The sequence below is a fragment of the Mus caroli genome, unplaced genomic scaffold (assembly GCF_978045245.1).
Source record: "Mus caroli unplaced genomic scaffold, Mus_caroli_1 scaffold_9, whole genome shotgun sequence".
NCBI classification, from domain to species: Eukaryota; Metazoa; Chordata; class Mammalia; order Rodentia; family Muridae; genus Mus; species Mus caroli.
This window is the reverse complement of record NW_028227264.1, coordinates 107,787,270-107,814,515: the sequence shown is the minus strand read 5'-3', so window position 1 is coordinate 107,814,515 and position 27,246 is coordinate 107,787,270. Positions and strand designations below refer to the sequence as shown.

General features: G+C 38.5%; 1 protein-coding gene across 10 annotated transcripts in view; it reads right to left on the bottom strand.

Moving 5' to 3' along the window:
- The window catches only part of Ppp1r12a (protein phosphatase 1 regulatory subunit 12A), a 111,108-nt gene that overhangs the window by 34,464 nt on the left and 49,398 nt on the right, over positions 1-27,246 (bottom strand). For all 10 annotated transcript variants that reach the window (XM_029482714.2, XM_029482710.2, XM_029482715.2 and 7 more), the window contains exons 3-9: positions 25,129-25,247; positions 15,551-15,710; positions 12,398-12,542; positions 6,382-6,456; positions 5,696-5,784; positions 5,131-5,288; positions 3,225-3,349 (exon numbers count right to left, since the gene is read on the bottom strand). In XM_029482714.2, coding sequence (XP_029338574.1) covers positions 3,225-3,349; positions 5,131-5,288; positions 5,696-5,784; positions 6,382-6,456; positions 12,398-12,542; positions 15,551-15,710; positions 25,129-25,247 — 871 coding nt within the window. The remainder of the gene's footprint in view (positions 1-3,224; positions 3,350-5,130; positions 5,289-5,695; positions 5,785-6,381; positions 6,457-12,397; positions 12,543-15,550; positions 15,711-25,128; positions 25,248-27,246) is intronic.

Genomic DNA, 27,246 nt, shown 5'->3' with positions numbered 1-27,246 from the left:
AATTTTTACTAGCTAGGAGACAAATATAATTCACACTTACTTGAAACTGTGAGTTGTTGGAATCCTAACAATACTTACTTTAACTAGAGAAAGTCCCAATTTATTGTTAACTAACGATTTAAGGTCTAAAATCAAGCTGAATTTTTGTTGTTGTTTACCTTCAGAGTGTGTGTGTGTGTGTGTGTGTGTGTGTGTGTGTGTGTGTGTGTGTGTGAGAGAGAGAGAGAGAGAGAGAGAGAGAGAGAGAAATACTGAGCATCATGCACACTGGGAAGAGCTCTGTTACTAGGCTACAGTCCTAGACCAAGCTGATGGTTTCCATCCTAAGATGCCCACAGATTATCAGCTGGGCATTACTCACAGGCTTTTTCTCTTTTAGTTTGGGTTTATAACTTAAGGCAAGCAAACTGAACACATCTATCTTTAGCTAAATTAACCTTGTATACTAAAAGAATAGAAGTGACATGCAATGCTGTGTTATGTGCGTCCATCTGGGATCTAGTCCTTGGAGTGAGTGCACCCAAATTAATAGTCTGGGCTCTGACACACAAGGCTGGACAGCCTAAGATAACTGTGTTAGTATTAAAAACTGAGTACTGATATAAAACCTAAATTAGAACTCTGCTGAAAAATCTTTAAGATGTACTTGTAAACTCACTCATAAGTAAATCTGAATTTGCTAAATCTCTCTTCATGTTTATAGAAAAAACACTAAGTGCTAAATTAAAAGTGTTACGAAGTCTAAATATTGATATGTATACATATACATATATATATATATATACATATACACGTAAGCATATCATACTGTAAGACTGTTCTATCAGCAAAAATAATTCAGATTTTGAGTACCTAATGTCTTTAGTTTTGACATAATTGGTTATAAAATCTTAAGAATTTGAATTCAAAGAATGATCTTCAAAGAAGTCACATGATGGTTGAAATCTGAGAACAGAGATTTTCTAAATATATAAATTATAGAAGTAGATGTGTATGTTTAGTTCAGTTTAATTACAGACTCATGACTAAGATTTGGATTAAGCTTTTTTCTTTACAGGAGTAATATTATTATTCCATCCAGGTAATACAGATGCAAATTACTCTCAGCTAGTGACTAAATATCAGCTGAGAAGTGATCTAAGTCTAAGGCTATGCTTGAGAAGAAGATAACAGAACACAAGAAGTCTACTGCCAAATTTTTTCATCTTTATGAAAGGGATTGCTGAGTCAAATTACCAAAGAGAGAGCTGGTTTCTTGCCCAGACATTAGCAAGGGCTTATGAGAACTTGAAATAAACCTAGGATCTTAATAGACAATAAATCAAAAGCTAAATGAAAGAGACACAAATTTAGTATTCTCGGAAAGAGTACATGACAGTTTTAGAAGTAAAATAGAATATAAATATAGATCAGATAAACTTTCCTAGTAGTGGTTATAACGTGACAACAGTCTTCAAAACGCTGCAACACTGTGAGAGCATTTCCTATCAAGCATATGTGATTACAGTCATGAGAATAAGAGGTCTAGAAGAGTGAAGAAGGTAACTCAGGTCAGAAGCTTTCTGATGTCCAAACTATGCACCAGTGACATCCATGGATTTCTAGCATTGAAAATTTCTATTTTTCCTCCTTAGGTCGGTCTCTCTCTCTCTCTCTCTCTCTCTCTCTCTCTCTCTCTCTCTCTCTCTCATTCTTTAAACTTTTCTTTTAATAGTCCAGACTTTTATTCCTCTGACTGTTCCACATCCCACCCCACCCCACTCCTAGTGTTTTCTTAGGTTGAGCTTTATTTTTTTGCTAGTGTAGGGGATTGAATGCAGGGTTTCATGACTTCTGGACAAATACTCTATTACTGAGTTATAGCTCCATACCTCAGAGTTTTAGGAGAGAGTTATACTGACTCTACAGGTTTAAAAAATCTCCTATAGTTACAATTAAAAAATTAAAACCACATTTTAACCAACTTGCATATGACAATACTGCGTAGAAACACAGTGGGGATTAAAGCTGGGCATGGTGGCTCACTCCTTTAATCCCAACACTTGGGAGGCAGAGGCAGGGGGATTTCCGAGTTCGAGGCCAGCCTGGTCTACAAAGTGAGTTCCAGGACAGCCAGAAAAAAAGTCCAATCTCAAATCCCTTCGATCTAAACACTGCTAGATGTGCAACAGAGATACAACCACCAGCACCACGTCGGATACTATTTGAAGCACAATCTGGAAGACCTGCGCACACACATATATATTAATTAGCACAGATTAAATTACTATTCTGTAGATTATACAGTATGCACTATATCAAAGTTAACTCTCCTAAGCACCACTGCTTTACCACGGAAGGAGGGATAACGCATTTGTACCTAGGAGATACACATGGACACAGTCAGGAGGTTTAATGGCGACCGCAATACAGCTTTACATGTTCTGGAGAAAAACAATACCTGTATATTCAGAGAGGCACAAGTGAGCTCACTAAAGGTAAGTCAGGCCACAGAGGAGAAACCTTTGTGAAGAGACTGGAAGGTTAAGAAAAGCAAAGCAAAAAGCTCTTCATCACTGCGCTTGAGAGAGAGCAGCGCAGCACTGGGATTCCCTTCAAGCCTGCTGTGCTCTATCCCTCAACCAAATTGTACAATAGTAACTCTATCTTTGTTCTGTTTGGTAGGAAAGACAATTAATTTGCCCAAAGTGAGAACAACTAACCCAGGGAGAGGGCTGGCATTCTAACACGATTTTACTGGTCTGATAGAGGCATGTCAGGCACCTTGTATGAGATGGGGGGAAAAAATCTAGATTCTTGTTTTCCCTTGACTTGTAGGCCTCCACTGACTTTCTATGCTGTACTTTCTGGGGTGAGAAATTATCAGTATACACTTCTAGTTAAAAGAGACAAAGAATATAAAACTTAAATTTCTCAAAATAAAAGCCTAATGGAAATAAAAACTACCACAACCACCAATTTAAATATTATAAAGCTTTTTTGATTTCCTGCCATACTTTAATAACTAACACTTATTAACTATTCATTATAATATCAACTTACTATCAATTGTAAAAGGCAAAAAAAGTCACTATACCATGGCTCAGAGGAAATTACAAATTAAGAGCAGAAAAATATGGTATGTTTTGATAACAACTATAAACATTGAGAACTATTTTATTCAGGGAGTACAAATGGCACTTAAGCAAAGCACACGTATGTTTAACACTAGAATGTCGGCTTACCTTTTTAACAGGTGATGTAGGGGTCCCCTGGTTGGAAGACAGAGTAGGTGTTGTAACAGCTGCAGGGGCTGCCTGAGTGCTGGAAGTATGAGCATTGCTTACAGAAGCCATGGGCTTTGTCTTATCTATTCAAAACAAAACCAAAGTTATCAGGTGAGATCCTACAGGATTTTGGCTTCTGTGGCTCTTATTACTTTTTGTAAATAGATTTTTTTTAAAATAATTATTTGTTTGAGTATATGTTCACATATGTAGAGGCCCAAAGCCAAAACCATGGAAATTTCTCAGCAAATCTGAAGCCTACCAACTCTAGTTCCTCTAGCTAGCTAGTTTGCCCCAGGAATCTGCCTCTGTCTCCTGAAGACTGGTATCCTAAGTACCCACCATGTCTGCCTGGCTTTTCTCCTATGGGCCGTGGAGCTCTAAATCCTTTTGTTGTTGTTGTTTGGTTTTTTGTTTTTTGGTTTTTTTTTCGAGACAGGGTTTCTCTGTGTAGCCCTGGCTGTCCTGGAACTCACTCTGTAGACCAGGCTGGCCTCGAACTCGGAAACCCGCCTGCCTCTGCCTCCCGCGTGCTGGGATCTGCTGAGTTATCTCTCCAGCCCAAGCAGTAGGTTTTAAAAGAGTTTTTAGAAATCTGCCTATGTATGCTAAACTTTTAATAACCTTAAAAACAAAACAAAACCCAAAACCCATTTGAGAATAAAAGGTACAGATAGAACCTAACTTCTATAAACTAGAGGATGAAAATTTAACTCACATTTCAACTTTGAATGCTTAGCAATATTAATAAAAACCCTACAATAGCTATGAATTTTCTAAGTACTGAGTAAGTAACTATTACTGAAGACCATTATTTCAAGAAACCTAAAAAATACTTTTGACAACAATTAACTTACGGTCATGTCAATATGGCTAAGTGTTCCAGAGAATATGACTTTCTTGCTTCTAAGAAACTTAAAGTTAAATATGAACAATTTCATCTTTCTAGAAATAACCTACTCAACTAATAGGGTTGTCATTAAAAAAAAAAACAAACCCCACTGTCCGTCTATTTCCAGCACTATTGTAGGCACCGAGGAACTCAATCACTGAAGGGAAGTATCAACTATCTTAACTGCATTGAGTGTCCTTCTAGGACACACGATGAACTCACATGCAACCATCCAGCTTGGTAAGTAACTATATCAATTCTAGGACTCCTGTCCCACAGTACAGGTGCTACATAGTACTTGAGTACACCGAAGGAGTATACACAAACTGAACGTCTACTTTAAACCCTCATAATTGCCTCTTTGGAAGGAAGGAAAGGAAAGCTAAGATACATGTTAAAGAAAACTGTATACAATATCTTCATATTTTATTAAAAGAAAAATTTGAAGTATGGTTGAGCTTCAAGAACTATTACATCTGAAGTCTTAGAATATGAGTTTTTATTGTTTTATATACTTTGCAGTATCTTCAACTGTCTTAAAACAAACAAATTACTCCATAGCCTCTCAGGAAAGGCTTGTCTCAGCAGCCCTCTCCTCCTCTCCTTGACCATCTTAGGGAAAATGTGGGAAGTTTACAGAGCCAGCCTTCTAGGCTAGTGAATCACAGTAATCAGAAGATGTGGTCTTGAGCTGAGGGGAAACCCGGAAACTATCTGCACCATCCTATAGGAGTCCCAGAACATTCTGAAAAGCCTCTGCACCTTCTTCAAGTCTAAACACACCATGGCAAGAAGCAGAGGAGCCCCAGTCTCCTGACAAGTCCTCAGCAACAAATTTACAGGTTACCGATAGAGACGCAACAGGTATTATGAAGCAAACCTACACCAAAGCTTAAACCCGAAGTCTATTCTTATCTTATTCCCAACTACAAGCTCAGTACAATTACAATCAATGCACCCTTCCTATCTCACCCGTTTCTGCCTCTGATTCTGAATCGTCCTCCTCGTCCTCCTCGCTGGAACAGCTCGACTCGTCCTTCTTGCCTTCTTCCTCCTCATCAGCCTTCTCTTGCTCCAGAGACTCGATGCGAGATGCATTTTTCTCTGTCTCAATAATCAACGTTTCCTTGCTGCGATTTCAAACATGAAAGGTTCAAAAGCATTAACCCGTTCATAACAGTGAGGAAACCTGCTTATAATTTACTCACTTTTTTCTTCTTTATTTAATTAGATATTTTCTTTATTTACATTTCAAATGTTATCCCCTTTCCTAGTTTCCCCTCGGAAAACCCCCCTATCCCCTCCCCCCTTCCCCTGCTCTCCAACTCACCCACTCCCATTCCCAGTCCTGGCCTTTCCTACTTTACTCATTTTTTTAAAATATTTTTATTAGGTATTTTCCTCAATTAAATTTCCAATGCTATCCCAAAAGTCCCCCATAACTCCCCCCCGCTCCCCTACCCACCCATTCCCACTTTTTGGCCCTGGCGTTCCCCTGTACTGGGGCATATAAAGTTTGCGTGTCCACTTTACTCACTTTTTAAAAGCCTTCTGTGGTTGATTGTTTTCCATATTTGCTGTGGACTCGATCAGTGGAGATTTCTTATCCCGCTTCTCACTATGGAGCTTTATCCACAATTATGTAAAGAAACAGGAAGGGTGGCATGAAGTAGCAAAGTACAAAGTACAAGGAGAACAGAGTTTTAAAAAGTGGCATTATAAAAAGATCTAAATTTTGGCTGCAAAGGAAAAGCTTGAAAAACACTTGGCAATTTGTAAACAACACCACAACCCAGTAATTCTAACCAACCAATAAAAAGAGAAGGTTAACTCGTCTAACTTCAGTTCACAAAGAAGTCAGGGCCCACTGTCTACATAAGGTGGGTGTTGCCAGGAACTTATGTAGAATCAGTTTCCTAGTTATGAAGTTCCTTATATGTTTGGGCCTGCTATTATAAACTCAGCTTACTATAACACCACTAAGCATGTTGTCTTAGGAAATTAGAAAAACATGTTATAAATACTCAGATTTTTAGAAAGCAAGACAGAGAAATAGGCAATCAATATTATGAGCGACCACCAGCAGCAGCCCACATTCAAGCCCACTGTCATTTCATTTGATTATGAAGGTAAGAAGTAAGAAACATCAGAACACCGCAAATGCTTGAAATTCAAAGCTATAGAGAATTCATTAATATAAGTATTCTTAGCAGTTAAACATACCAGAGTTTGTTTTTTTTGCAACTCTTCTAGATATCCCAAAATGTCTTCATCTGCTACATCAAAGGCTGTTTGGCCCTAGACAGGAAATGAGAAGTAGCAACAGTAAAAAGTCAATATACCATAAAATGACATCAACAATTCTTACTAATTACACAGCTATCTAGGTAAGTGTGCGTACACTCACACAGTGCTGTTTGTGTAGGTATATATGCATGTGTATGAGTGTGCTCTATCTAACAGACCTGGTCTCTCGTAGGCCTGGAACTCACCAAGTAAGCTAGGCTAGGCCAGTGAACCCAACAGATCCACTTGCCTCTGCGCCCCAGCTCTGGAAATAAAAGCACAGGCTGCCACACTCAGCTTTTATATGAGTTCAGGGAATTAAACTTGGATCATAAGACTAGCAAGGCAAGCACTTCACTGACTTAAGGTATCTCTCCAGCCCCGAGAATCATGTTTGATGGAAGTTAAAAATGATAGACTATACAGGACTCCAAGGACACATGAGAAACGCATGTGAGAATACCTTCCATATACTTTAGGACCAGAATGAGTGCATTGTTTTGAGAATATTAACAGCTGCAACTCCCTTGCTACAATTTAGAAGTAAAATTTCACCATCCTCAAAAGAATAAGCAGATCCTTCTTGTACCATCTTCCCATTCCTCCTAACCCACCTTGTATCTATCTGTATGTTGATCACTTTACATGGATCAAACTGAACAACTCTCTGCTAGATACTCTTTGGGATAGGCTTCTTTTACCTCACATGCTGTGAGATTAATCTCTGTCATGACATGTGTGACTACTTCACTCCCTTTTACTGGAAAACACAATTCCCTGACTCTGCTCATTTTGCTAATGTAAATCATTTGCTTTGGCTTTCCGCCTAACATAAGCACTGCTGCCGAGTAAGAGCAGGATGCTCCTGCAGAGTGGTGACTGCCTAGAGCTCCAGTTCTAAGGGATCTGCTGCCTACACCCAAGCGCACCTGCACTCAACTGCACACACAAATTACAATAATAAAGGCAAATGAAGCCCCATCATGAACAAAACAATTCTGTTTGTGGGCTACTCCCACGTTCAAAGTGGAATAATGTGGTAACTCTAGGATTTGAGACCTTTTAACTTGATTATCTTCTAAAACTTGACTAAAGATGTATGGATACATGAAGGTGTACATGCAGTGTGTGTGTGCATATGCAGCAACCTCAATGCTCAGTTTCAAAATTACTTCAAAGGAACATTTGTCAGTCTACTTTTATTCCCTGTGGTAATAAAATTCCCCATTTCTGCCTTAAAAGCTAAGAATTAAATTGAGTTAAAAAAATCCTGTTATAAAACAACTGATCCAAATTTTAACATAGTATGTACTTTCAATTTTGTATTCCTTGTACAATTCAAAAATTTTAGAAACTCTTCTAACTTAATGCAACTTGTATCTAAAATCATGTTATTACAGACTCAAGATCATGCTCTTAGGGTCAAATAACTCAATTACTCCTTAAAATTTACCAACTCGTACAAATAAAATACCACCCTGAACTTTTGGATTGTAATTACATTTTTGAAGCAAAATAAGAAAGGGTTCTTTTAATAACCAAGGAATTTCTCTTTTAATAGTTAGAAACGGGGTTCCCTTACTAACCTTTCTTTTCATTTTCTCCCTTCATTAATGACTCTACTTTGCAAACAGCAGCTGATAGAGAATGAAAACTCAAGTAAAATGTGGCCCATACACAGAGAAAAATTTCCCATGTAAACTGCACACCTCTACCACCCAGCCACAGGTACCAATCACATAACCACGACTGTCACGCAATCTGTAAGACACTAAGATGTGGAAGGAGACCCTGAACACTGTAACTATCCCCACGGGCCTCTGGCTTCACTACTGGGATGCAAGCACAGGAAAGCAGCTCAGTCATGTAGAGCAGCTGGAAACAACCAAGGACTCGGTGATGAGAGACCGAAAAGTAGGAGCTCGTGTCAAAGCAAAGGAACAGAACAAGCTGCTTGAACATCAGTTCAGTCTACCTACAAATTAGCAAAGCCACAGATCTAGCAAGAACATGGCTTAATTCACCCTCTCTGCAGTTTTTTCTCACCCGTTTTAAATGAATTGCTTTTGCAGACCTAATTCTTCTTTTAGTCTTTGGTGGAAGTACTAGTGAAGTCAGCTGGTACAAAACTGATGATGATTCCCAGTGTTCAGATGGACAGCCTGAGTGTCTAGCTGATAGAGAACGGGGAATATGATCTAGGTCTGTACTGCTGGAGCCTTTAATTTGAGTTCATAGCAAGAAACAATGAGGTCAGGCAGGGTCACAATGGAAAACAAACACCACTGCTCATTAGTGGCAGGAACACTTAAACCTGCACAGCATCAAGCTAATAACATATTCTAATCATTGTGCATTAACAGAAATTCCAATAAGAAAAGTATTATCCTTGATATTAAAGAAGAGATAATAGGTACATTCTTGTAAAGAATTATTTTAATAAGCCAACAAAGCAAAATAAAAGCTTTTATATTTAAAATCAATGTTAAGAGCTAAAATGATAATTTATAGTTTGCCAACAAGTTAAAAAGTTGAGAAAAAATTTCTATTTACTTTTAGAAGATCAACTTCCATGCAGGAGTTTTTATTGATTTTATAGAATTTATACATTTCTATATTAATATTATTTCCACATATCATATATTATATATATTTTTTTTAAAAATCAATGTGTATGGTTTGAACATGTGTAGGCATGTTGGCATGTGTGGAGCCCTAACCTATGTTTCTGACTGTTAGTTAATTCACAGAAATACTCATAGCGCTTTAAGAACATTTACTTTGTTTTCAAAGGATTGGTTAAAAGAGTACTAACAAATGGGACATGTCGAGATGACTCAGAGGTTAAGACCACTGACTGCTCTGATGGGAAACAAGCTCAAATTTCAGAACTCTCATGGTGACTCAACTAGCTACAGCTCCAGTTCCAGAAACTCCAAGTACTTCTTCGGGCCTCCTTGGACTCTGTGCATACATATGTACAGACAAACATGCAGCAGAGCACCCATGCATAGAAAATAAAGGGAATTCTTTAAAAGGCACTAACTAAAGAATGAAATAACATGATAAATTCATATAGTAGGCTTACACAATTGGCTCAAAATGAGTTTTTCTACCTAAATATAAGATATGCCAAGTATGGGGGTTCACCTCTATAATTCTGGCAGTAGAAAGTCTATGGTAGAAGAGAGGTCAGCCTAGACACATAGTGCGTGGAAGATAGTCTTGAGCTATTAGAGAAAACATTTTCTCAAAAAGAAAAAGGTTCTGGAATTGGTGTCACATGCCTTTAGTCCCAGGATTTGGGAAGCAGAGACAGGCAGATCTCCATGAGTTCAAGGCCAGCCTGGTTTACACATTGAGTTCTAGGACAGCCACGTAGAAACCCTATTTAAAGTAGAGGAGGGGGAGACAAACAGATACACCATGACATACTATTTTTTTTTTAATTAGGTATTTTCTTAATTTACATTTCCAGTGCTATCTCAAAAGTCCCCCGTACCACCCCCCCCACCCACTCCCACTTCTTGGCCCTGGCGTTCCCCTGTACTGAGGCATATAAAGTTTGCATGACCAATGGGCCTCTCTCTCCAGTGATGGCCGACTAGGCCATCTTTTGATACATATGCAGCTAGAGACAAGAGCTCCGGGGTACTGGTTAGTTCATATTGTTGTTCCACCTATAGGGTTGCAGATCCCTTTAGCTCCTTGGGTACTTTCTCTAGATTCTCCATTGGGGGCCCTGTGATCCATCCAATAGCTGACTGTGAGCATCCACTTCTGTGTTTGCTATTTTTAAGTCCAATCAGTAAAAATAAAGCAGAATGATTAGCAAGATGGCCCAGGAGTTAATAGTACTGTTGCGGGGGCTGGAGAGATGGCTCAGCGGTTAAGAGCACCGACTGCTCTTGCGAAGGTCCTGAGTTCAAATCCCAGCAACCGCATGGTGGCTCACAACCATCTGTAATGGAATCTGATGCCCTCTTCTGTGTGTCTGAAGAACAGCTACAGTGTACTCACATACATAAAATAAATAACTCTTAAAAAAAAAAAAAAGTAAGTACTGTTGCCTTGCAGAGGCCCTGACTTCTGTTCCCAGCATCCACACGGTGGCTCACAACCATCTCTAACTCCAGTCCAGAAGATCTGACATTTTCTGACCTGTGCAGGCACCAGGCACGTGTGTGGTGTACATGTATACATATATGCAGGCAAAAAATTTATATATATAAAATAAAATGAAAATCTAATAAGAAAAAATTAAGCCAAAAGAAAAAACAGAGAAGACAGTTAACTCACAAAGGAAAGTTATGTAAATATTGAATTCTTTAATAAAAACTTTAAAACTATGATTAAATACAGTACAAAACATTTAGAGTTCTATCTTATGTCTATTATAATGTTTTTAATGTCTTACCTTTTTAAAATAAATTATTTTAGATAAGAGTTTGGATATTTTATAAGAGAAATATTGGTACAGATAAAAATAAACACTGTAGAGAAACAGAAAACTAAAGAAAACCCCTTACAGGGAGGTTTTAAGAAAATCATTCAGTTTCTCGGCGCACATTCCTAAATGTACATACACAATCTCTGGGGAACTGGTGAGAGGGGAACATTAAATAATAGATCCGGAGAGGGTGGGACAAGATAGAACACGTGACACAGTGATCTCAAAGTCATGTATAGAGAGCCATTAACCACATACAAGTTTATGCTGATTAAAGAAACTGCTCTAATACTAATAAGAAAACTCAATGTTATGAAATAAAATGATTTTATTTTCTTGTATCCCAATGCATAATTATGAGTTATACCTAAGAAGAAAATAAATATAGGCCAAAGGCAAAATTAAATTATTTTTCTCCTACAGATTATGTACTAAATATGTCTAAGGAGACCATCAATCCAGCCAGGGAAAGAAAGTATGTTCATAATCAGAAGTTATATATTCTTTTTGGAAAACTATTTCAACCCATTAAAACAAAACAAACAAACAAACAAACAAACAAACAAACAAAAATCAAAAAAGCTCCTACCCCTCCCTTCTAGTGTTCTTTGAAAGTCACTAATAATACTAAATAAACCAATTATCAACACTAGCAATGTGAGTGAATAGGTAGCCTGTTAGGATACTGGAGGAAAGCTGAAATGCAGGCCAGAGTTCAGATGGTAACAGACAGAACACATACTTTAAGCTTTCAATTGTGAGTATGTGAAACCTGTTTACCAATATGGAGTAGGAGAGTAACTAGCATTCCTGGTAAAAGGATATTGTTAGAAAGGGAAAAGTGATCCAAAAAATTTGGTAACTTAATTCTATAGAAATATGATGTATAGCACAGCATGTATTTCTTCCCTCATTTCCTTTATCCAATTATGGATCATAAAGTAAATAATTTACTCATTGAATTTTCTTATAAACGCTGAACCTCAATAATCTCGTCTCACTATCCACTGTCACTTGATCACTGTGTCTGTGTGCAGGCTCTAAGAGTATCTATCTATCATCAGCCAGGTGGGGTCCTGAAAGCCTGTCATTTCAGTACTTGGAAGCTGGAAGCAAGAGAATCAATACAAACCTTAGCTACATATGGAAGGTAAGGTCAGCTTTGTATGAGACCCTGCCTCAAAACCAACCAACCAACCAACCAACAAGTCCAAGCCCTAAAGACTATCAGAAACACCCTGGTACACTGTTCTAGCTTCTACAGACGGCAGCAAGCATTTAGACACACATACTTTCTTAACTTATGTATATCTAAAAATATAGTAGGTATGCAAGAACTCAAATGCTTTGCTCTGTTTTCTCCAGAACAGAACCATAAACAACTCATATGGAAGATAAAACAGCTTAAAAGTTAGTAAGTGAGTTAATGACGGACAGTAGATAGAGATCCCATGATTTATCATCTCTCACGGGCCGCGTTGAAAGTACGTTTAAAAGGCCTACCACTTTGTTGACCGTCTCCATATCACACAGATTGTCCACTAAAATCCGACATGCTTCTTCTTTACCCCAATGAGCTGCAGCATGAAGAGGTGTCCAGCCATCATAATCTTTAATATTAACATCATAGCCTGCCTGTATTAAAAGTCTAAAGAAATTACAGTGAATTAGATAATCATTAAAATCTCGAAATTAACAAACATCATCAGAAGCTTTCTACCATGCAATTTAACCACAATTTGCAGTTTAATTCTTTTGAGACTTCCAATTCCTCCGCCTCTTAATGAATTAACTCGGGCAAGTGGTAAGTAATCTACAGAAGACACTCTTGAGTCATTGCCACAAAAAGGAGGTTTTAATTAATTCCTAATGATCCTAACTTATAGTTTGATATGACACTGATTAATTTTTGTTAGTATCACTTGCAAGTAAAAATTTTCATGGAAAAGCCCAGTTTTAAGCTTAAGCACAATGGATCAATGTATATATAAAGCTTATTTACTGCAAGAGCTATCTTTAGGTGTCCAGATAATATATCATCTCAGGCCAGATGTGGCCTAGAAGTACAGCAGAATCCAAGAGGCGTATTTTGTAAGACTTGGTGACTTTGCACTGGAGGAAATGGTTTATGGAAGCTTGTGAACCTTCATGATCTGCTATCAAAAATTTCAAAAGAAACAGATAATCTGACGGTTAGAAACAAACAAAGCAAGACACGTCTTTCAAGGGCATCGAGTCATATATTTTGCAGCAGTAGAAAGCAGATATCCACATCACTAACAAGCTATAAAATAGGAATAAATTTTAATACAATGCAAAGTTACATAAATCAGCATGCCCTTCTATCTGCATACTGGCACCAACCTTTGTTTCACTCAAAAATTATGTTCTCATAATGAACCTATAAATTGCACATAGCACAGCCCACACACAGGCAAACGATGCTTTACATCAGAAATCTGGAACACTTTTACCTGACTGTCCAAGATGGTGAACTTGAGAAGGTCTTCTTACCTACAGGAGGTGGTAGTGACAGCTAATATATAGTCAGCTCTATGTGTTTACTGTTAAGAAGTGAAGGTTGTGTGTGAATGCTCATATCTGTAATCACTGCACTTATGTGGCAGAGGCAGGATGACTGCTGCCAGCCTGGGTTACAGAGTCAGACTCGGTATAACAAGCCAAACCATGAGGCATAGAAATCAGCCTACTTATTAATAATATCTAGTCACAGCAGTTATTTACAAACCCAGCCTAGTAACAGAGCCATCCTAAGAACTTGCTTTAATAAAAACTATTCTCTAGCATAACTACAGTACTATTGAATCCGTACATTCAGGCTCTGTCTAACTACATGTATTTGGTTGGTTTTGAGACTGTCTTTCTATATCTGACAAGCCAATGATGACCCTGCCTTCAGTTCTGTAGTGGAGGGAATGCAGGGATGTACCACTATGCCAGCTACTTTTATACACAGGATATTGGTACAAAAATAATCTTTATAATAATCCTATACGCTGCTTATACTATTGCCTGGTACCCATCTACAGACTAGTATTTAAAAGCAATGATCTAAAGAACAGGCTAACAAATGTAAACCCAGAGATTTATATTAAAGCAGATCTCCACTATTGTATGCATGATCTGAGATTTTATTAATAGAGCAGAAATAGCACTAGACTATTAGATACTAAAAACATATCCTTATTAGGGACTATGAACTTTAATAATATTAATCTCCTGAGCAACACATACTTGGGAGGATATGTAGAGGGAAGACTTAAGCAGGAGTATACATCTTCTTCAACAAACACATTCTTTACATGTTCTATGAGGACACTTAGGAAAAAAGAAAGAAAACAAACCCAAATGAAAGAAAGAAGAAAGAAAGGACAAGAAGAACACCTCCACTCAAGGAGCATCTACGATGGAAAGAGAGTGAGAAGCTGCAGTCCTGCAGGCAGGTCTATGGAGTTACAACGCTGAAGAGGAGGAAAGGGCACCAAGGTCAGCTGGAAGGAGCCGTGTAGGGGAGGCAGGGAGGGGAAGCGCAAGACTCCACTCTACGCAGTTTATTTGTCCAAGTACCAAACACATGCGAACACAAACACATACTGAGACCCACAGAATACAGGAGGACCTTTTCCCAGGATGAACGTCAATAATTAGCTTTACTTTACCACCTTAACGATACTAGAGATTTTGATAATTCCATGAGATGTTTCATTACAAATCTAATTTTTAAAAATGATACTTATTCTTCACTTGATTGTTATTTCATAATAATCCTAACACTCTTTCTAAAATATAAAAGAAAATTTCTCACGTATGTTTTAATTGCTACAGAGTCTTCCAGGGAAATTGTGTACCATGATTTATTAAGTCATTCTCCTCTTATTACAAACTATGTAGCATACACCTTTATTCTTATGTGTGTAAGAATATCTGTAAGAAAATTACTAGAAGTAGATCTGCTGAGGTAAGGAATAATGGTTATTTGGTTGGTAAGTCACTGTAGTCATATCACTTGTTAATGGAGTTGGGAAAATATGGAAAAGTTTTAGACTAGAAAAAAATAGGTAGGGATAAGAAGACTAATTAAAGCACTTTACCACTAAGAGAGACCTGCATTACTGAAGGTGAAATTAAAATGGCCAGGCAATCTGGGAAGGGTTCCTTAGTTATTTCTATTGAGAGGAAGGCCCATATATAGGCACAAGCGTGCCCATGTGCACACTAACATAAAGGAACTCTGTTGCAAAGAAATTAGCTGATCACTGTACAGTGTCATATAGTCACAGATGTTTATGGATTAAAATTTAATATCATAGTATTAGCAATTTGATTTCTAGTGTTTTTATAATAAAAAAGCAAACGATTTACGTATTGTTTTTATTCTCAATATGGGAGCTGCCAATGACTTGAATAATTATCAGTTAGGTAACATATAATGGTTTGTTGACACTTAAGTCCAGCTTATGAGAAAACTGTAACTAAAACATACAACAGAAATATTCAAAATTTGAGAAAGAACTTTAGAAGCCAAATCAATTCTATTCAAGATCGTCTTCCAAATAGTATCTGCACATATTTTAAGAAAAGGAGTAACAAAATTAAGAAAAATGAAGTATAGAAACTGTAAAAAGTAGGACGTACTTTAACACTTCTGTATAGCCTTTGGCGGCCGCCACGTGGAGTGCTGTGCCCCCGGACTTTGCATGCCGGACGTCACTGATGTGGCCGCTGTTTAACCACTGCCTCGCGTCTCTTAGCATTACGCGCTCCTCCTCTTTCCGAGCCGCTTCTATATCAACACCTTTGGGGGAAAAGCCATATAAACATTATTTTCGTTTTCCTTACTAGAGAATATTCTTCCCAGTTCTACACAGTGAAATAAGATTACCAAAAAATTAATGTTAAAAAAAACCCTAACAAACCATGATTTTAAAAAAAAATAGTTGCTGATTATTTGTTTAATAAAGGAATGTGAAATACAACAGATATTTCATTAGCCTTCTCAGTCAATTATTTAGCATTTGATCCACAATATTATTTTAGTTATGGCTTAGTTTTTTCTTTTTTTGGTTTTTCGAGACAGGGTTTCTCTGTATAGCCCTGGCTGTCCTGGAACTCACTTTGTAGACCAGGCTGTCCTTGAACTCAGAAATCTGCCTGCCTCTACCTCTGGAGTGCATGGCTTGTTTTTTGATACAGGGTCTCACTGTGTAGCCTCTAACAGTCTGTACCTAGCTTTGTAAACCACACTGGCCTTGAATCAAGAGTTATCTTAAATGCTGAGATTAAATGCATGATACCACATCAAGTGTGGTTATGCCTTCTAATTGCTCTAAGCACTTATCAAGGTGCAGCATCCTATGGTCAAAAAAAAAAAGGTTTTGAAGAATTATATATAAATAATTCTCAAACATATATATTTTATCAAATCACACACACACACACACACACACACACACACACACACACACACACATTCTCGCTTGCTCGCGTGAATGCATCGGGCCCTAAACTGCTTTCTCTTTCTCTCTAGACACCTTTTCTTTTTTAGTATAGCATTTTCTTCATACAATCAGTACTGTCTAAGTCACAGAGAAATTCTTTCATTTCAAAGTATTATAAGTACTGTCCTTGGCTAAGGTGATAAAAGCAGGAAAAATACAAAAATGAATAGAATTTTCTCTTTACAATTTTCAAAGAGCTCTATACTTTGAGGGGGAAATTAAATTATTAAAGATAATGGTGAAACTCCTAAATGATCTTATGTTTTCTTAAAGTTTTAATTAATGGTTATTTAATATATGACAGATATTACAATGTATTTATAAGCTATTGTATTCCAGAAGACTGAGCTTATAAAAAGTAGATATATTTCCTTATTTGGTACCTCTACCATCTGGTAGGATATAGGAAATAAGCTTAAACTTGGTAAGCTCAGATAAGCTTAAACAAGCTTGGTAAGAAAATAGTTTCTGAGTGAGTGAATAAATAAATGAGTAAAATATAACAAGCCTTTCATCCCCTTAGCCAGGATCTTTCTCACAGTCCTTATTATGTGCCCACTGTACGGATGTGATCTTGCCATCCACCTCCCCACCCTCCCTCCTTCCCAATCGGATAGGTATTAAGTGCCTATTATGATAGGTCAGGTGCTTTACGAGGAGTGGAAGCTGCTTTTCTAAGGCAGAAAATGTTCTGTCTGTGAAGAAAACTACAACAGGGCAAAGGTGACTGAGATTAATGAGGAGGAGCTGTTTTATTAGCTGGTAAGAAATAGTCTCTAATAAATGACATTAAAGCAAGAAGTAAATCAAGGGATGCCACACCACTCTTTGGAAAAAAGGGAAGAAAGTACTCGGCCTCTGGGGTGGCAATCTACTCAGGAGGCTCTGTTCAGATGGAAGCCAAACTTTCTATAATGAAGACAGTGAGCTGCATGACCCAGTCTATGTTAATTTACAAGTTCACTTAAGCTGAACCGGGGAGGTATGAAATGGCTGGAGGCTACTACTCCAACCAGGAGAGGGTATTTAACTAGGGGGGGAGGAGGAGGAAGAGGAAGAGGAGGAGGAGGAGGGAGAGGAGGAGGAAAGGCAGTGAAGGGTTCATTCTGGTTGCCTCATGGCACAGCAACAGAATCTGCTTTTAGTTTGAACACAGATTTGAATTCAGATACAGAAGAAAAAGATGTCACACATACACAAAATAATAAAATATATTTAAGAAAGAAATTATTTTAATTGGTGCTAGGGCCAAATAAAATAGTGTAGGTTTTACTTTTAAACTAGTGATAGGTTAGTATCATGGCCGTGGGGGAGATTTATTTTGAAAGACCTGGTTCTATTTTAGTCATTTTGTAAGTTAATTTTATATGCACAAGTGTCCTTCTTAATAGAAACCCAGTTAGAGATACAGAAAACCATGAAAAGAAATAATGTAGTGCAACACTGTGCCATGTGCACCTCAAGCTCAGTGGGGAAAGCAGACCAACTGCCCGGAACTAACTTGCTGCTTGCTGCCTGTCTTACATTTCCAGAGTGTCACTGTTTATCCAGCTCCTTGGCAGTCACTGTCCCTTTACTGCACGCCCAGTCTCCATTCATTAGTTAACAGACGCGGAGGTGCCATCTCCTAGACTGTCGTCTGACAGTTCTATCACTAGCTCCCTTTACACTGTACTTTGATCGTTAACTCATTCCTTCCTTCTGTTTCAACACCTCACTACTGCCAAACTGAAATAGCCCAAATCTGATGATTTCCTCTTAAACTGTATCAGTGTGTGACTATCTCCTATGAGACACAGGTACATGTCTGTTAGGTAGCAGATGAAAGCCTTAGGTCTAGACTTGTATTTTTACTTCATGTCTAGTCTCCCTCCTTTACCTCAGTCGGCGTGAACAATCTGGCCTCCAACTAGGTTCCCAGGTGTACCGTGCTCCCTCTAAGCGATTATCTCCTGCACAAATCAGATCCTTATTTCGCTTGCCTAGGAAATGACCACTTCCCAGGATATACCTCTTTTTAGAATCTCTTCTTTTACTAAGTCAAAGCATTCAGATTCATTTAGTGTTCTGAATGAACTCTATGGCTCTATGGCTATCTTTACAAATCGTAACTCCCTTGTTCCTCAGCAATTTCCTCAGAATTGAGAATCCAGGAGGCTGAGGAGATACAATGTCACCAGCAGAAACTTGCATGATTCTCAAGATTCCTGTCCAGTTTTACAGGGGCAAACAGCTGCTGAGGGAAGAGACTGAAAAGTTGTGAGACGCAAGTCCAGGGGGCACACTGCCCCCAAAATCCAGCTTTCTTAATTGTCACCCTTGTTAGGACGGGCTTCTCAGTGACAAAGTGCCCTTGAGTCATTCCTGCTCCTGTTAGCAACCCCTCAGCCATGCTCCTGTTAGCCAGGCCAATAGAAGCTCACTGGCTCACCTGGCTGGCCGGCCACTGTGCAGTTCTTACTTTGCTCTGACAGGGGCTTCCGTTCTGTAGTGAGTAGATATGTGTGTGCTGCATCTCCCTGTGAATCAATTTTTCACTCAACATCCCTTCTGCCTCCAAATCTTGCCAAAACAATCCAAGTTTAAGGTCTGCTGTGGAGGGAACCTTATGCAATATCTTAAGGAAAGACAGGAAAAAAAAAAAAAAACCCTTCCTATGTTTTTATGTATGCGGGTGCTGTGCCTGATTGTCTGTACGTGTACCACCTGTGTGGTAGGTGGCGATGGAAGTCAGAAGAGGGTGATGGAGCCTAAGAACTGGGGTTCCAGATAGTTGGGAGCCACCTCGTGAATACTGGGAACTGAATGCAGGCCTCCGGAAGAACATCCAGTGTTCTTCTTAACCACTGAGCAGTCTGTCCAGATCTCGCTTCCCTTATTCTTAAAAAAATACTTTAAATGTAACTTATGTTTAGGTCATCAACATTTAAACCAAATCTATGAATAAGCCATGCAACTTATGTTAGGAGACCTGTTTGCAAATTTCAGAGCTTTGACAAGCTGACTAGTGATGCTGGGAAAGCCACACTTTCTTTGGCTATCAGTTCAAAAGAATAAGGACTAGAAATGAACCCAGACTGAACTGGGATTCACTAGCTGTAGGGGAAAGCAATGTATGCTATACTTCGGATTCACGACATGAGGTAACCACAGCACCTAACTCACAGGGTTATTCTGAAAGCCACTCGCCAGGTTTTAGACCAGGAATAAACACAAAGGAGTTGGCAAAAGCAACGGCTCTAAAACCCTGATTCTGCTTTTCTTTTATTGCCTTAGCAGTTAAGAGAAACAAAATCTTATCTATGTAACTGGTCCTTCTTCCCTCATCTGTCCAAGTAGAAGATAAATTTAATAGGATATATTAAAGTGATTAGACTAACAGCGGTCACAGCAAGCTAAAGGTAGTGAAGTTACACAAGAATGCAATCAAGTCTCTCAAGCAGAATAAGATAGCTAACATTAAAAAACTGATCTTTGCTGGGTGGTGGTGGTGCACATATTTAATCCCAGTAGTTTGGAGGCACTCTAAATTTGAAGACAGTCAGGACTACACAGAGAAACCCTGTCTCGAAACAAACCAGACCCAACCAACCAACCAACCAACCAACCAACCAACGAACAAAACAACTGACCAAACCAACAAAACAAACCAATCCGATCTGTAAACTTCACTGAAAAAAGAACAAAATCACAGGAAATATGAAGCAGAAATTCTTTTAGCCTGTGTTTAATCATTACTAGTTTTGAGGACAATTTACTTGAGCACTATTATTTACTATTCAAATACAGTAGATTAAGATGGCACAAGGCCTACACTCTGGAGGGTGAGACAGGATCGTACGTATAAGAATGTAACGCCAGACTGGGCTACATACCAAGTGAGATACAGGCCAGCATGAGCTATATAACAAGATCCCATCTTATAGCAATAAGAAGTTCAAGAACTACCTAACAACTTGAGGTGGGACCAGGGAGAGGTTCAGCTGTTAAAGTGGTACTCGGTAATCCTAGGCTGGAAGGGCGGAGACAAATGAGTCCCTCGTTCTTCACAGCCAATCAGCCTAGCTAACCTTTTTGGCCAGCTCAGGTCAACCAAAGACCCTGCCTTAAAAATGACTGACAGTACTGGCAGTAAGTAAGTAAAAAGAATAAAATAAAATTAAAAGAAAGAAATGATTGACAGTGCCTGAGGTGTTACACGTGAGGATATGCATGCGCGTACGTACCCCCCACACATTTAATATCTTTAAGCTTTGTGTATAAGAATTCTGATACCAAGGTAATTTGTGCAAGTTACGGTGGTGTGCATCTATGATGTCATTGCTCAAGAGTCCGAGGGAGAAGAATGCTGAATTTTAGGTCAGCTTGGGATACAGGGCAAGAGACTAGCGGCATGAAGAGAGAATTCAAGAAAGTTTATCTGATAGAGGTATGTTTAAGGTGTTTTATTAGACATTATTAAAACCTAAGATTCCACTATAATTTTGTTTCTTTAGAATCGTTATTTTATATAAACATAGTATTACCATTGTAAGAATAAAATGTGCACCAAAAATTACTTTCTTGGATATATTCTAAATAAAACACAGTATGTCACCATGGCAGAATGTAAACTGTGCACACACATGTGCATGCACATGTACCCATGGAAGCAGCTGCAGTTACCGTAGCTCAGAGATGCCTGGGGTGGGTTAGGGAACAGACTCTGGTTCTCCAGATGAGGACTTTAACCTGCTGAGTCACCTATAGCACCATCAGTTCTGCCTGCACCTTGGCCAGCAACTAAGCTTGAGTTCCCCATCTGTACAATGGGGTTAGCAGGAACTATAAACAAACATCCCAGAGCAGGTGAGGATGAAATGAGAGCATGTGCAGAACGTTCTGCAGCCAACTTCTGCACCAGCAGGGGCTCATGGCTCTGCATGGCCATTGTTAGCTTCGCTGTTCCTTTCCTTTGCCATCTCAGGACTTGTTCCCAGAATTCCTCATACATCTTCCAGCTCTAGAGCCAACCCTGACATCTCTCAGTACCATCAGGGTACCACACACCTTTACCTACATGTCCTGGAGCGTACTACAAACCTAGTGGATGCCAAAGGAAACTGATAATAGTCCCAGCATCAGTTCCACTGCCGAGCCCACTAGCAGTGTCAGTAGTGTTACCAGTTGTCTGTAGTAACTGCTAACAAATGTTAAACAAACACCAACATGAAAAAACTTACTTTATTTAAAGAATTATCACTGTTTGGCTGAAAATAACAGTTTTCCATCTAAATTCTCCTCATGGCAAAATGGACAATGAGGTCATTTTTGCTTGGCTGCATACTGTAGCCCACACATATAATCCCAGTACTCACGAGTCAGAGGAAGGGCTGTGAGCTGAGGCCATTTGGGCTACAAAGTGAGGCCTTCTCTCAAAAAAGCAAAACCAAACCAGAAAGGTTATTTATTACACATCTCTTCATTCAAATTCCTCAGCTTGAGAAAACCGCATGATGGAAATACTCATGCAGAGCACAGACACCTACAGCCTTTCTGTGTGCTCCAGCTTTTGTTTTTGTTTTTTTTTGTTTTTTCAATTTTTTAATCTTTTTTTTTTTAATTTTATTTTTTTGTTTTTTGAGACAGGGTTTTTCCGTGTAGCCCTGGCTGTCCTGGAACTCACTCTGTAGACCAGGCTGTCCTCAAACTCAGAAATCCACCTGCCTCTGCCTCCCAAGTGCAGGGATTAAAGGCATGCACCACCACTGCCTGGCTATTTTTTATTAGATATTTTCTTTACTTACATTTCAAATGTTATCCCCTTTCCTAGTTTCCCCTCCGAAAATCCCCTATCCCCTTCCCTGCTCCCTAACCCATCCACTCCCACTTCTGGCCCTGGCATTCCCCTGTACTGGGACATAAAACCTTCACCAGACCAAGGGCTTCTCCTCCCACTGATGAACAACTAGGCCATCCTCTGCTATATATGCAGCGGAGCCAGAAGTCTCTCCATGTGTTTTCTTTGCTTGGTGGTTTAGTCCCAGGAGCTCTGAGGGTACTGGTTAGTTCATATTGTTGTTCCTCATATGGGGCTGCAAACCCCTTCAGCTCCTTGGGCACTTTCTCTACCTCTTTCATTGGGGACCCAACTTGTAATAAGGACACATGCTCCATTATGTTCAGAGCTGCCTTATTTATAATATCCAGAAGCTGGAAAGAACCCAGATGTTCCTCAACAGAGGAATGGATACAGAAAATGTGGTACTTTTACACAATGGAGTACTACGCAGCTATTAAAAACAATGAATTTATGAAATTCCTAGACAAATGGATGGACCTGGAGGGCATCATCCAGAGTGAGGTAACCCAGTCACAAAAGAACACACATGATATGCACTCACTGATAAGTGGATATTAGCTCAGAAGCTCAGAATACCCAAGATACAATTTGCAAAACACATGACACTCAAGAAGGAAGACCAAAGTGAGAATACTTCAATCCTTCTTAGAAGGAAAACAAAATACCCATGGAGGGAGTTACAGAGACAAAGTTTGGAGCAAAGATGGAAGGAAAGACCATCCAGAGATTGCCCCACCTGAGAATCCATCCCATAAACAACCACTAAACCCAGACACTATGGCAGATGCCAACAAGAGCCTGCTGACTGGAGCCTTATATAGCTGTCTCCTGAGGGGCTTTGCCAGTGCCTGGCAAATACAGAAGTGGATACTCATAATCATCCATTGGACAGAGCACAAGGTCAAGTTTTATAACTAGTTTTCTAATGCATGTTATTTCTTTTGGGCTCTGATTCTACTCCCGGTCTTTAAATTATTTCCTTAGACATGAAATAAGCCTAACATGCTCTTCAACAGATAAACAGAGAATGAAAATGTGGGGTGTATGTGTTTATGTATATATATATATATCCATATATATATATATGGATATATATATATGGATTTTATTTAGCTCTACTGAGGAGTAAAATTAAGAAAATTACAGGAAAATAGGCAGATTTGGAAATTATATTAAGCTTTGAGATATCTCAGATTCAGAAGGGCAAATACTACATGGTGTCTCTCCTATGTGGATCGTAGCCTAAGTTTTACATGTGTACAAGCGTGGTATGTACAGGTATGGGTCATGACATTCCAGGAGGGAGAAAGGCATTTATGGAAGGAGTCTGGGGAAGGTAATGGAATAAAAGACGAGAAGGTGGGAAGTGCAGGAGATGTAAGTGTGTGGGGACTCAAGACAACGTGTATGGGACTGCCTATAGAAGGCATGCTATGAAAGCACTGCTTTGTACTTTACTTCAGGTATATTCCTCAGTTTTAATGGCTGTCCCTTATTTTCAATAATCCAGTAGTCACACAATTTCTCTTATTCTAAGGACCAAGAAGATTCCATTTCCAGAGACTTACCTAGTTTCTATTCCTTTATAATCTTTATCTTCTACTTCCTGATGAAGCATACTTCAGCATAAGCCAACTCTTTAAAACATCCCATATCTTTTCTCAATTATTTAACTTTAGTATAACAGTTTTGATAAAACCTGAATGAGCATTGCCTAAATGTGGAAACCATACAAAGTAATTTTATAAATACATTATTTTAAATTTAAAAAATGTAAATGTTTTATTGTGGCAAAACACACATAGCAAAAGTTCTCTCTTGAACATGGGTCTGTCTTTTGTTTTGCAGTGGTGAGAACAGAGCCTGGAATGTTTGATATACTAAGTGAATACTCTATCCCTGACTGCACTTCCGTTCTCTTTTTGGACTAAAATTATTATTTTTAAATTCAAGCACACCTGACACAAGGCAGACATTTTGTGTAGGACTGAGATAGTTTTAACAGATACACGTTTATGGAGGCATAATCACAGTCAAGCTAAAGGACAATGCTGCTACAGACATGGGGACACACACATTTACCTTTAGGGACTTTCTTTTGTTTTTGGACCTATTTCCAGAAGCAGAATTACAGTATTATATATGTGTTTTAAACCTTCCATCACGAGACACATCATTTTGTATACAGTTCAGTATTCTTAGAAAATCCAGTGGTGTAACTGTTACTAGAATCAAGTCTATAGATAATCCTCATGACACCTGAGGCAGCTCTGTACCCATGAGCAACCATTCCCTTCAACAGAGATACCTCTAACTGTGTATCTCCCTTGTACCTCTCTCCAAACTCACATATTCAACTACCTGAATGTCAAACAGGTGTGCTAAATTAGCATGCTAGTCTGCTGCAGCTTTGAACGTATCAGGCTCCTCCCCACCCTGTGCTCCTTGCTTCCTCCACCAAGAATGCTCTCTTGCCAGATCCTGGCTCATTCTCTACCTGCTATCATATCTCAGGGCAACCCTCCTATATTAGTAGGTGTTTACAGCCATCTTGTTCATATGTACAAGACAACACATCTATCTGGTATGTATTCTGACCTTTTACCTGCTACTCCACTCTAAAGCTATTCTATATATTACTATGGCCCATGTTTTATGATATACACTCATTTTAAAAAGATTATAATAAAGATGGAGAGAGGAATTACTTTTTTTTCAAGTAGAATCTTATACATACAGTTGTTAAAACAACTCTAAAATTTATTTAATTATGACTGTCATGCAATGGCAACAAATACCTTTCCCAGAAATGTCATGGATGATATTCTGAAATAGTTCTGCACGCATTCCCTTTATATTGCTTTTTTTATTACCTTGCCGATTAACCTCATTTTGAAGTAGCTCTTCCATCGCCTCCTCCTCTGCAATATCTAAAGGTGTGTCTCCTTCACTGTTGACAGCTCCTACATGTGCTCCTTGACCAATCAAAAACCTGCAAAATGAAAAGGCTGGTTACAGTAGTATGTCTGAAGTGAAACATGCATCCAATGAATAAAGTTCTTATGTCATGACAGCAACGGCGACAAAAATAAATATACACATTTTTAAATGTATAAAATTATCACAGAAATTTAAAATTTCTACTTCTTAAATTTAGTACACACTTGCTTTACTAATAAAGTGTCAAGTTTTAATATTAGAAAGCCTTCCCAGCACAGACCCATTGGAGTGCTCACCATCACCTCCGCTGAGACTTCCACTTTCCCATTTGTTCTGCTTTTCTAACTGAGCTTCATGCTCCTGTCATCAGTCATATGGGGGGTGGGTTTTATTTTGTTGGGCATTTTCCCTTGAGAGAGTCTTACTATATGACTGACCTTGAACCATGAATCTAGCTTCACCTACCCAGTTACTACAATTCGAAGTATATTCAACTATGATGAAGAAGAGGTTTGATATTTATTAATAAGCAATAATAATTACTGTTAGTAAATAATAATCTGGAGTAGAACTCAGTAAGCTCATAAAAAGTCAGTTGATGCAGACTAATTAAGGGACGTGAAGAAAAGAGGATCACTGCAAGTTCAAGGCCAGCTTGGGCTAAGATGAGACACTGTATTAAAATAATGAAAAAGAACAGAGTTGGCTAGTCAAGAGCTGGTACTGCTCTCATAGAGGACTAGAGTTTGGTTCCTAGCTCCGATTTTAGGAATCTCAAAACCATGTAACTAGGGAGCTCCAAGAGAGCTAATGCTCTCTTCTGGGCTTAAAGGGTACCAGAGCTTAGTATCTACCCCTGTGAAAGAAAAGATTAAAATAAAATAAATACTGATGGCTGGCGAGATGGCTCAAGGCTAAGAACACTATCTGTTCTCCAGAGCAGCCAGGCTTGCTCAATCCCAAGCACCCATCTCCATAGGAACTCTAGTTCTAGGGGAATCAGTGACCTCTTCTGGCCTCCACTCATGTAGTACAAAGATATAAAACAAAGAAAATACCCATATAAATATTTTTTTAGTCTTAAAAAAGAAAAATATATATGTAAGGCTAATTACTATTTTGAAATTTACAGCTGTCACCAAGATAAGCACTACAATGGCACCTAACATGTTAGAACAAACAAACATAACTAGGATAAATCTTGGTTTTCCATTATTTTGGTAAATGGATTCTAATATTTACAACTGTATATTTTATGCAACAAAAACTTATTTTATAGAAAACACAGGAGTCCTTAAACTTGCCAAAGGAATCTAGATGTAAAAAGATTATTATTTTCCTTGTATCAAATGCATACTTCCTAGAATTCTTTATCATTTCCACTCATGTCACCATCCAACTTAAAATTCTGAACAGCTCAACTAGCAAGGATGAATGTCCTCCAATGCTTTACACCCTTGCCTTCTTACACAACCTCATTCTTCTTGCAGCAGACTTTTGCTTTTTTCATATATAAATAGCCCTTTTTTCTGTTTTCAACTAATTTAACTTATTGTTTCTCACTACATATAAATAAATACTCACTAAGTTTTTTTGATAATGTGCTAGGGCCATGAGCATACTAGGTTAGTGTCCTATTTACTCAGGTGCAGTGCCAGGAGCCTTAAAAAAAATACAAGTGTACGTTGGGAGAGGGGAAAACCAGTCGTCTTATACCTTCCACTACTATCATGTTCCTTACCATCCTCCCCTAGATATAACCACTGTCAACAATATGCAAAAATCTTTCAGTACTTTTGTTATGTATCTATGTGTATGAAAACATCTATACACAGCTACTTCTGTAAAACAAAATTAATGAAACTATTCTAAGTGTAAGATCGTGTCTCCACTTAATACTACCCTTTTAATGAACATGCTCTTGAATGGGCACTTGATATTACCATCTTCCCACTATTGCCAACATGGAGATACAATCCCTTGTCTTTGTTTTGATATTTATTCCTAATTATAAAGGAGGCTGAAAGTTGGCATTTGTATTGACCCTTCTG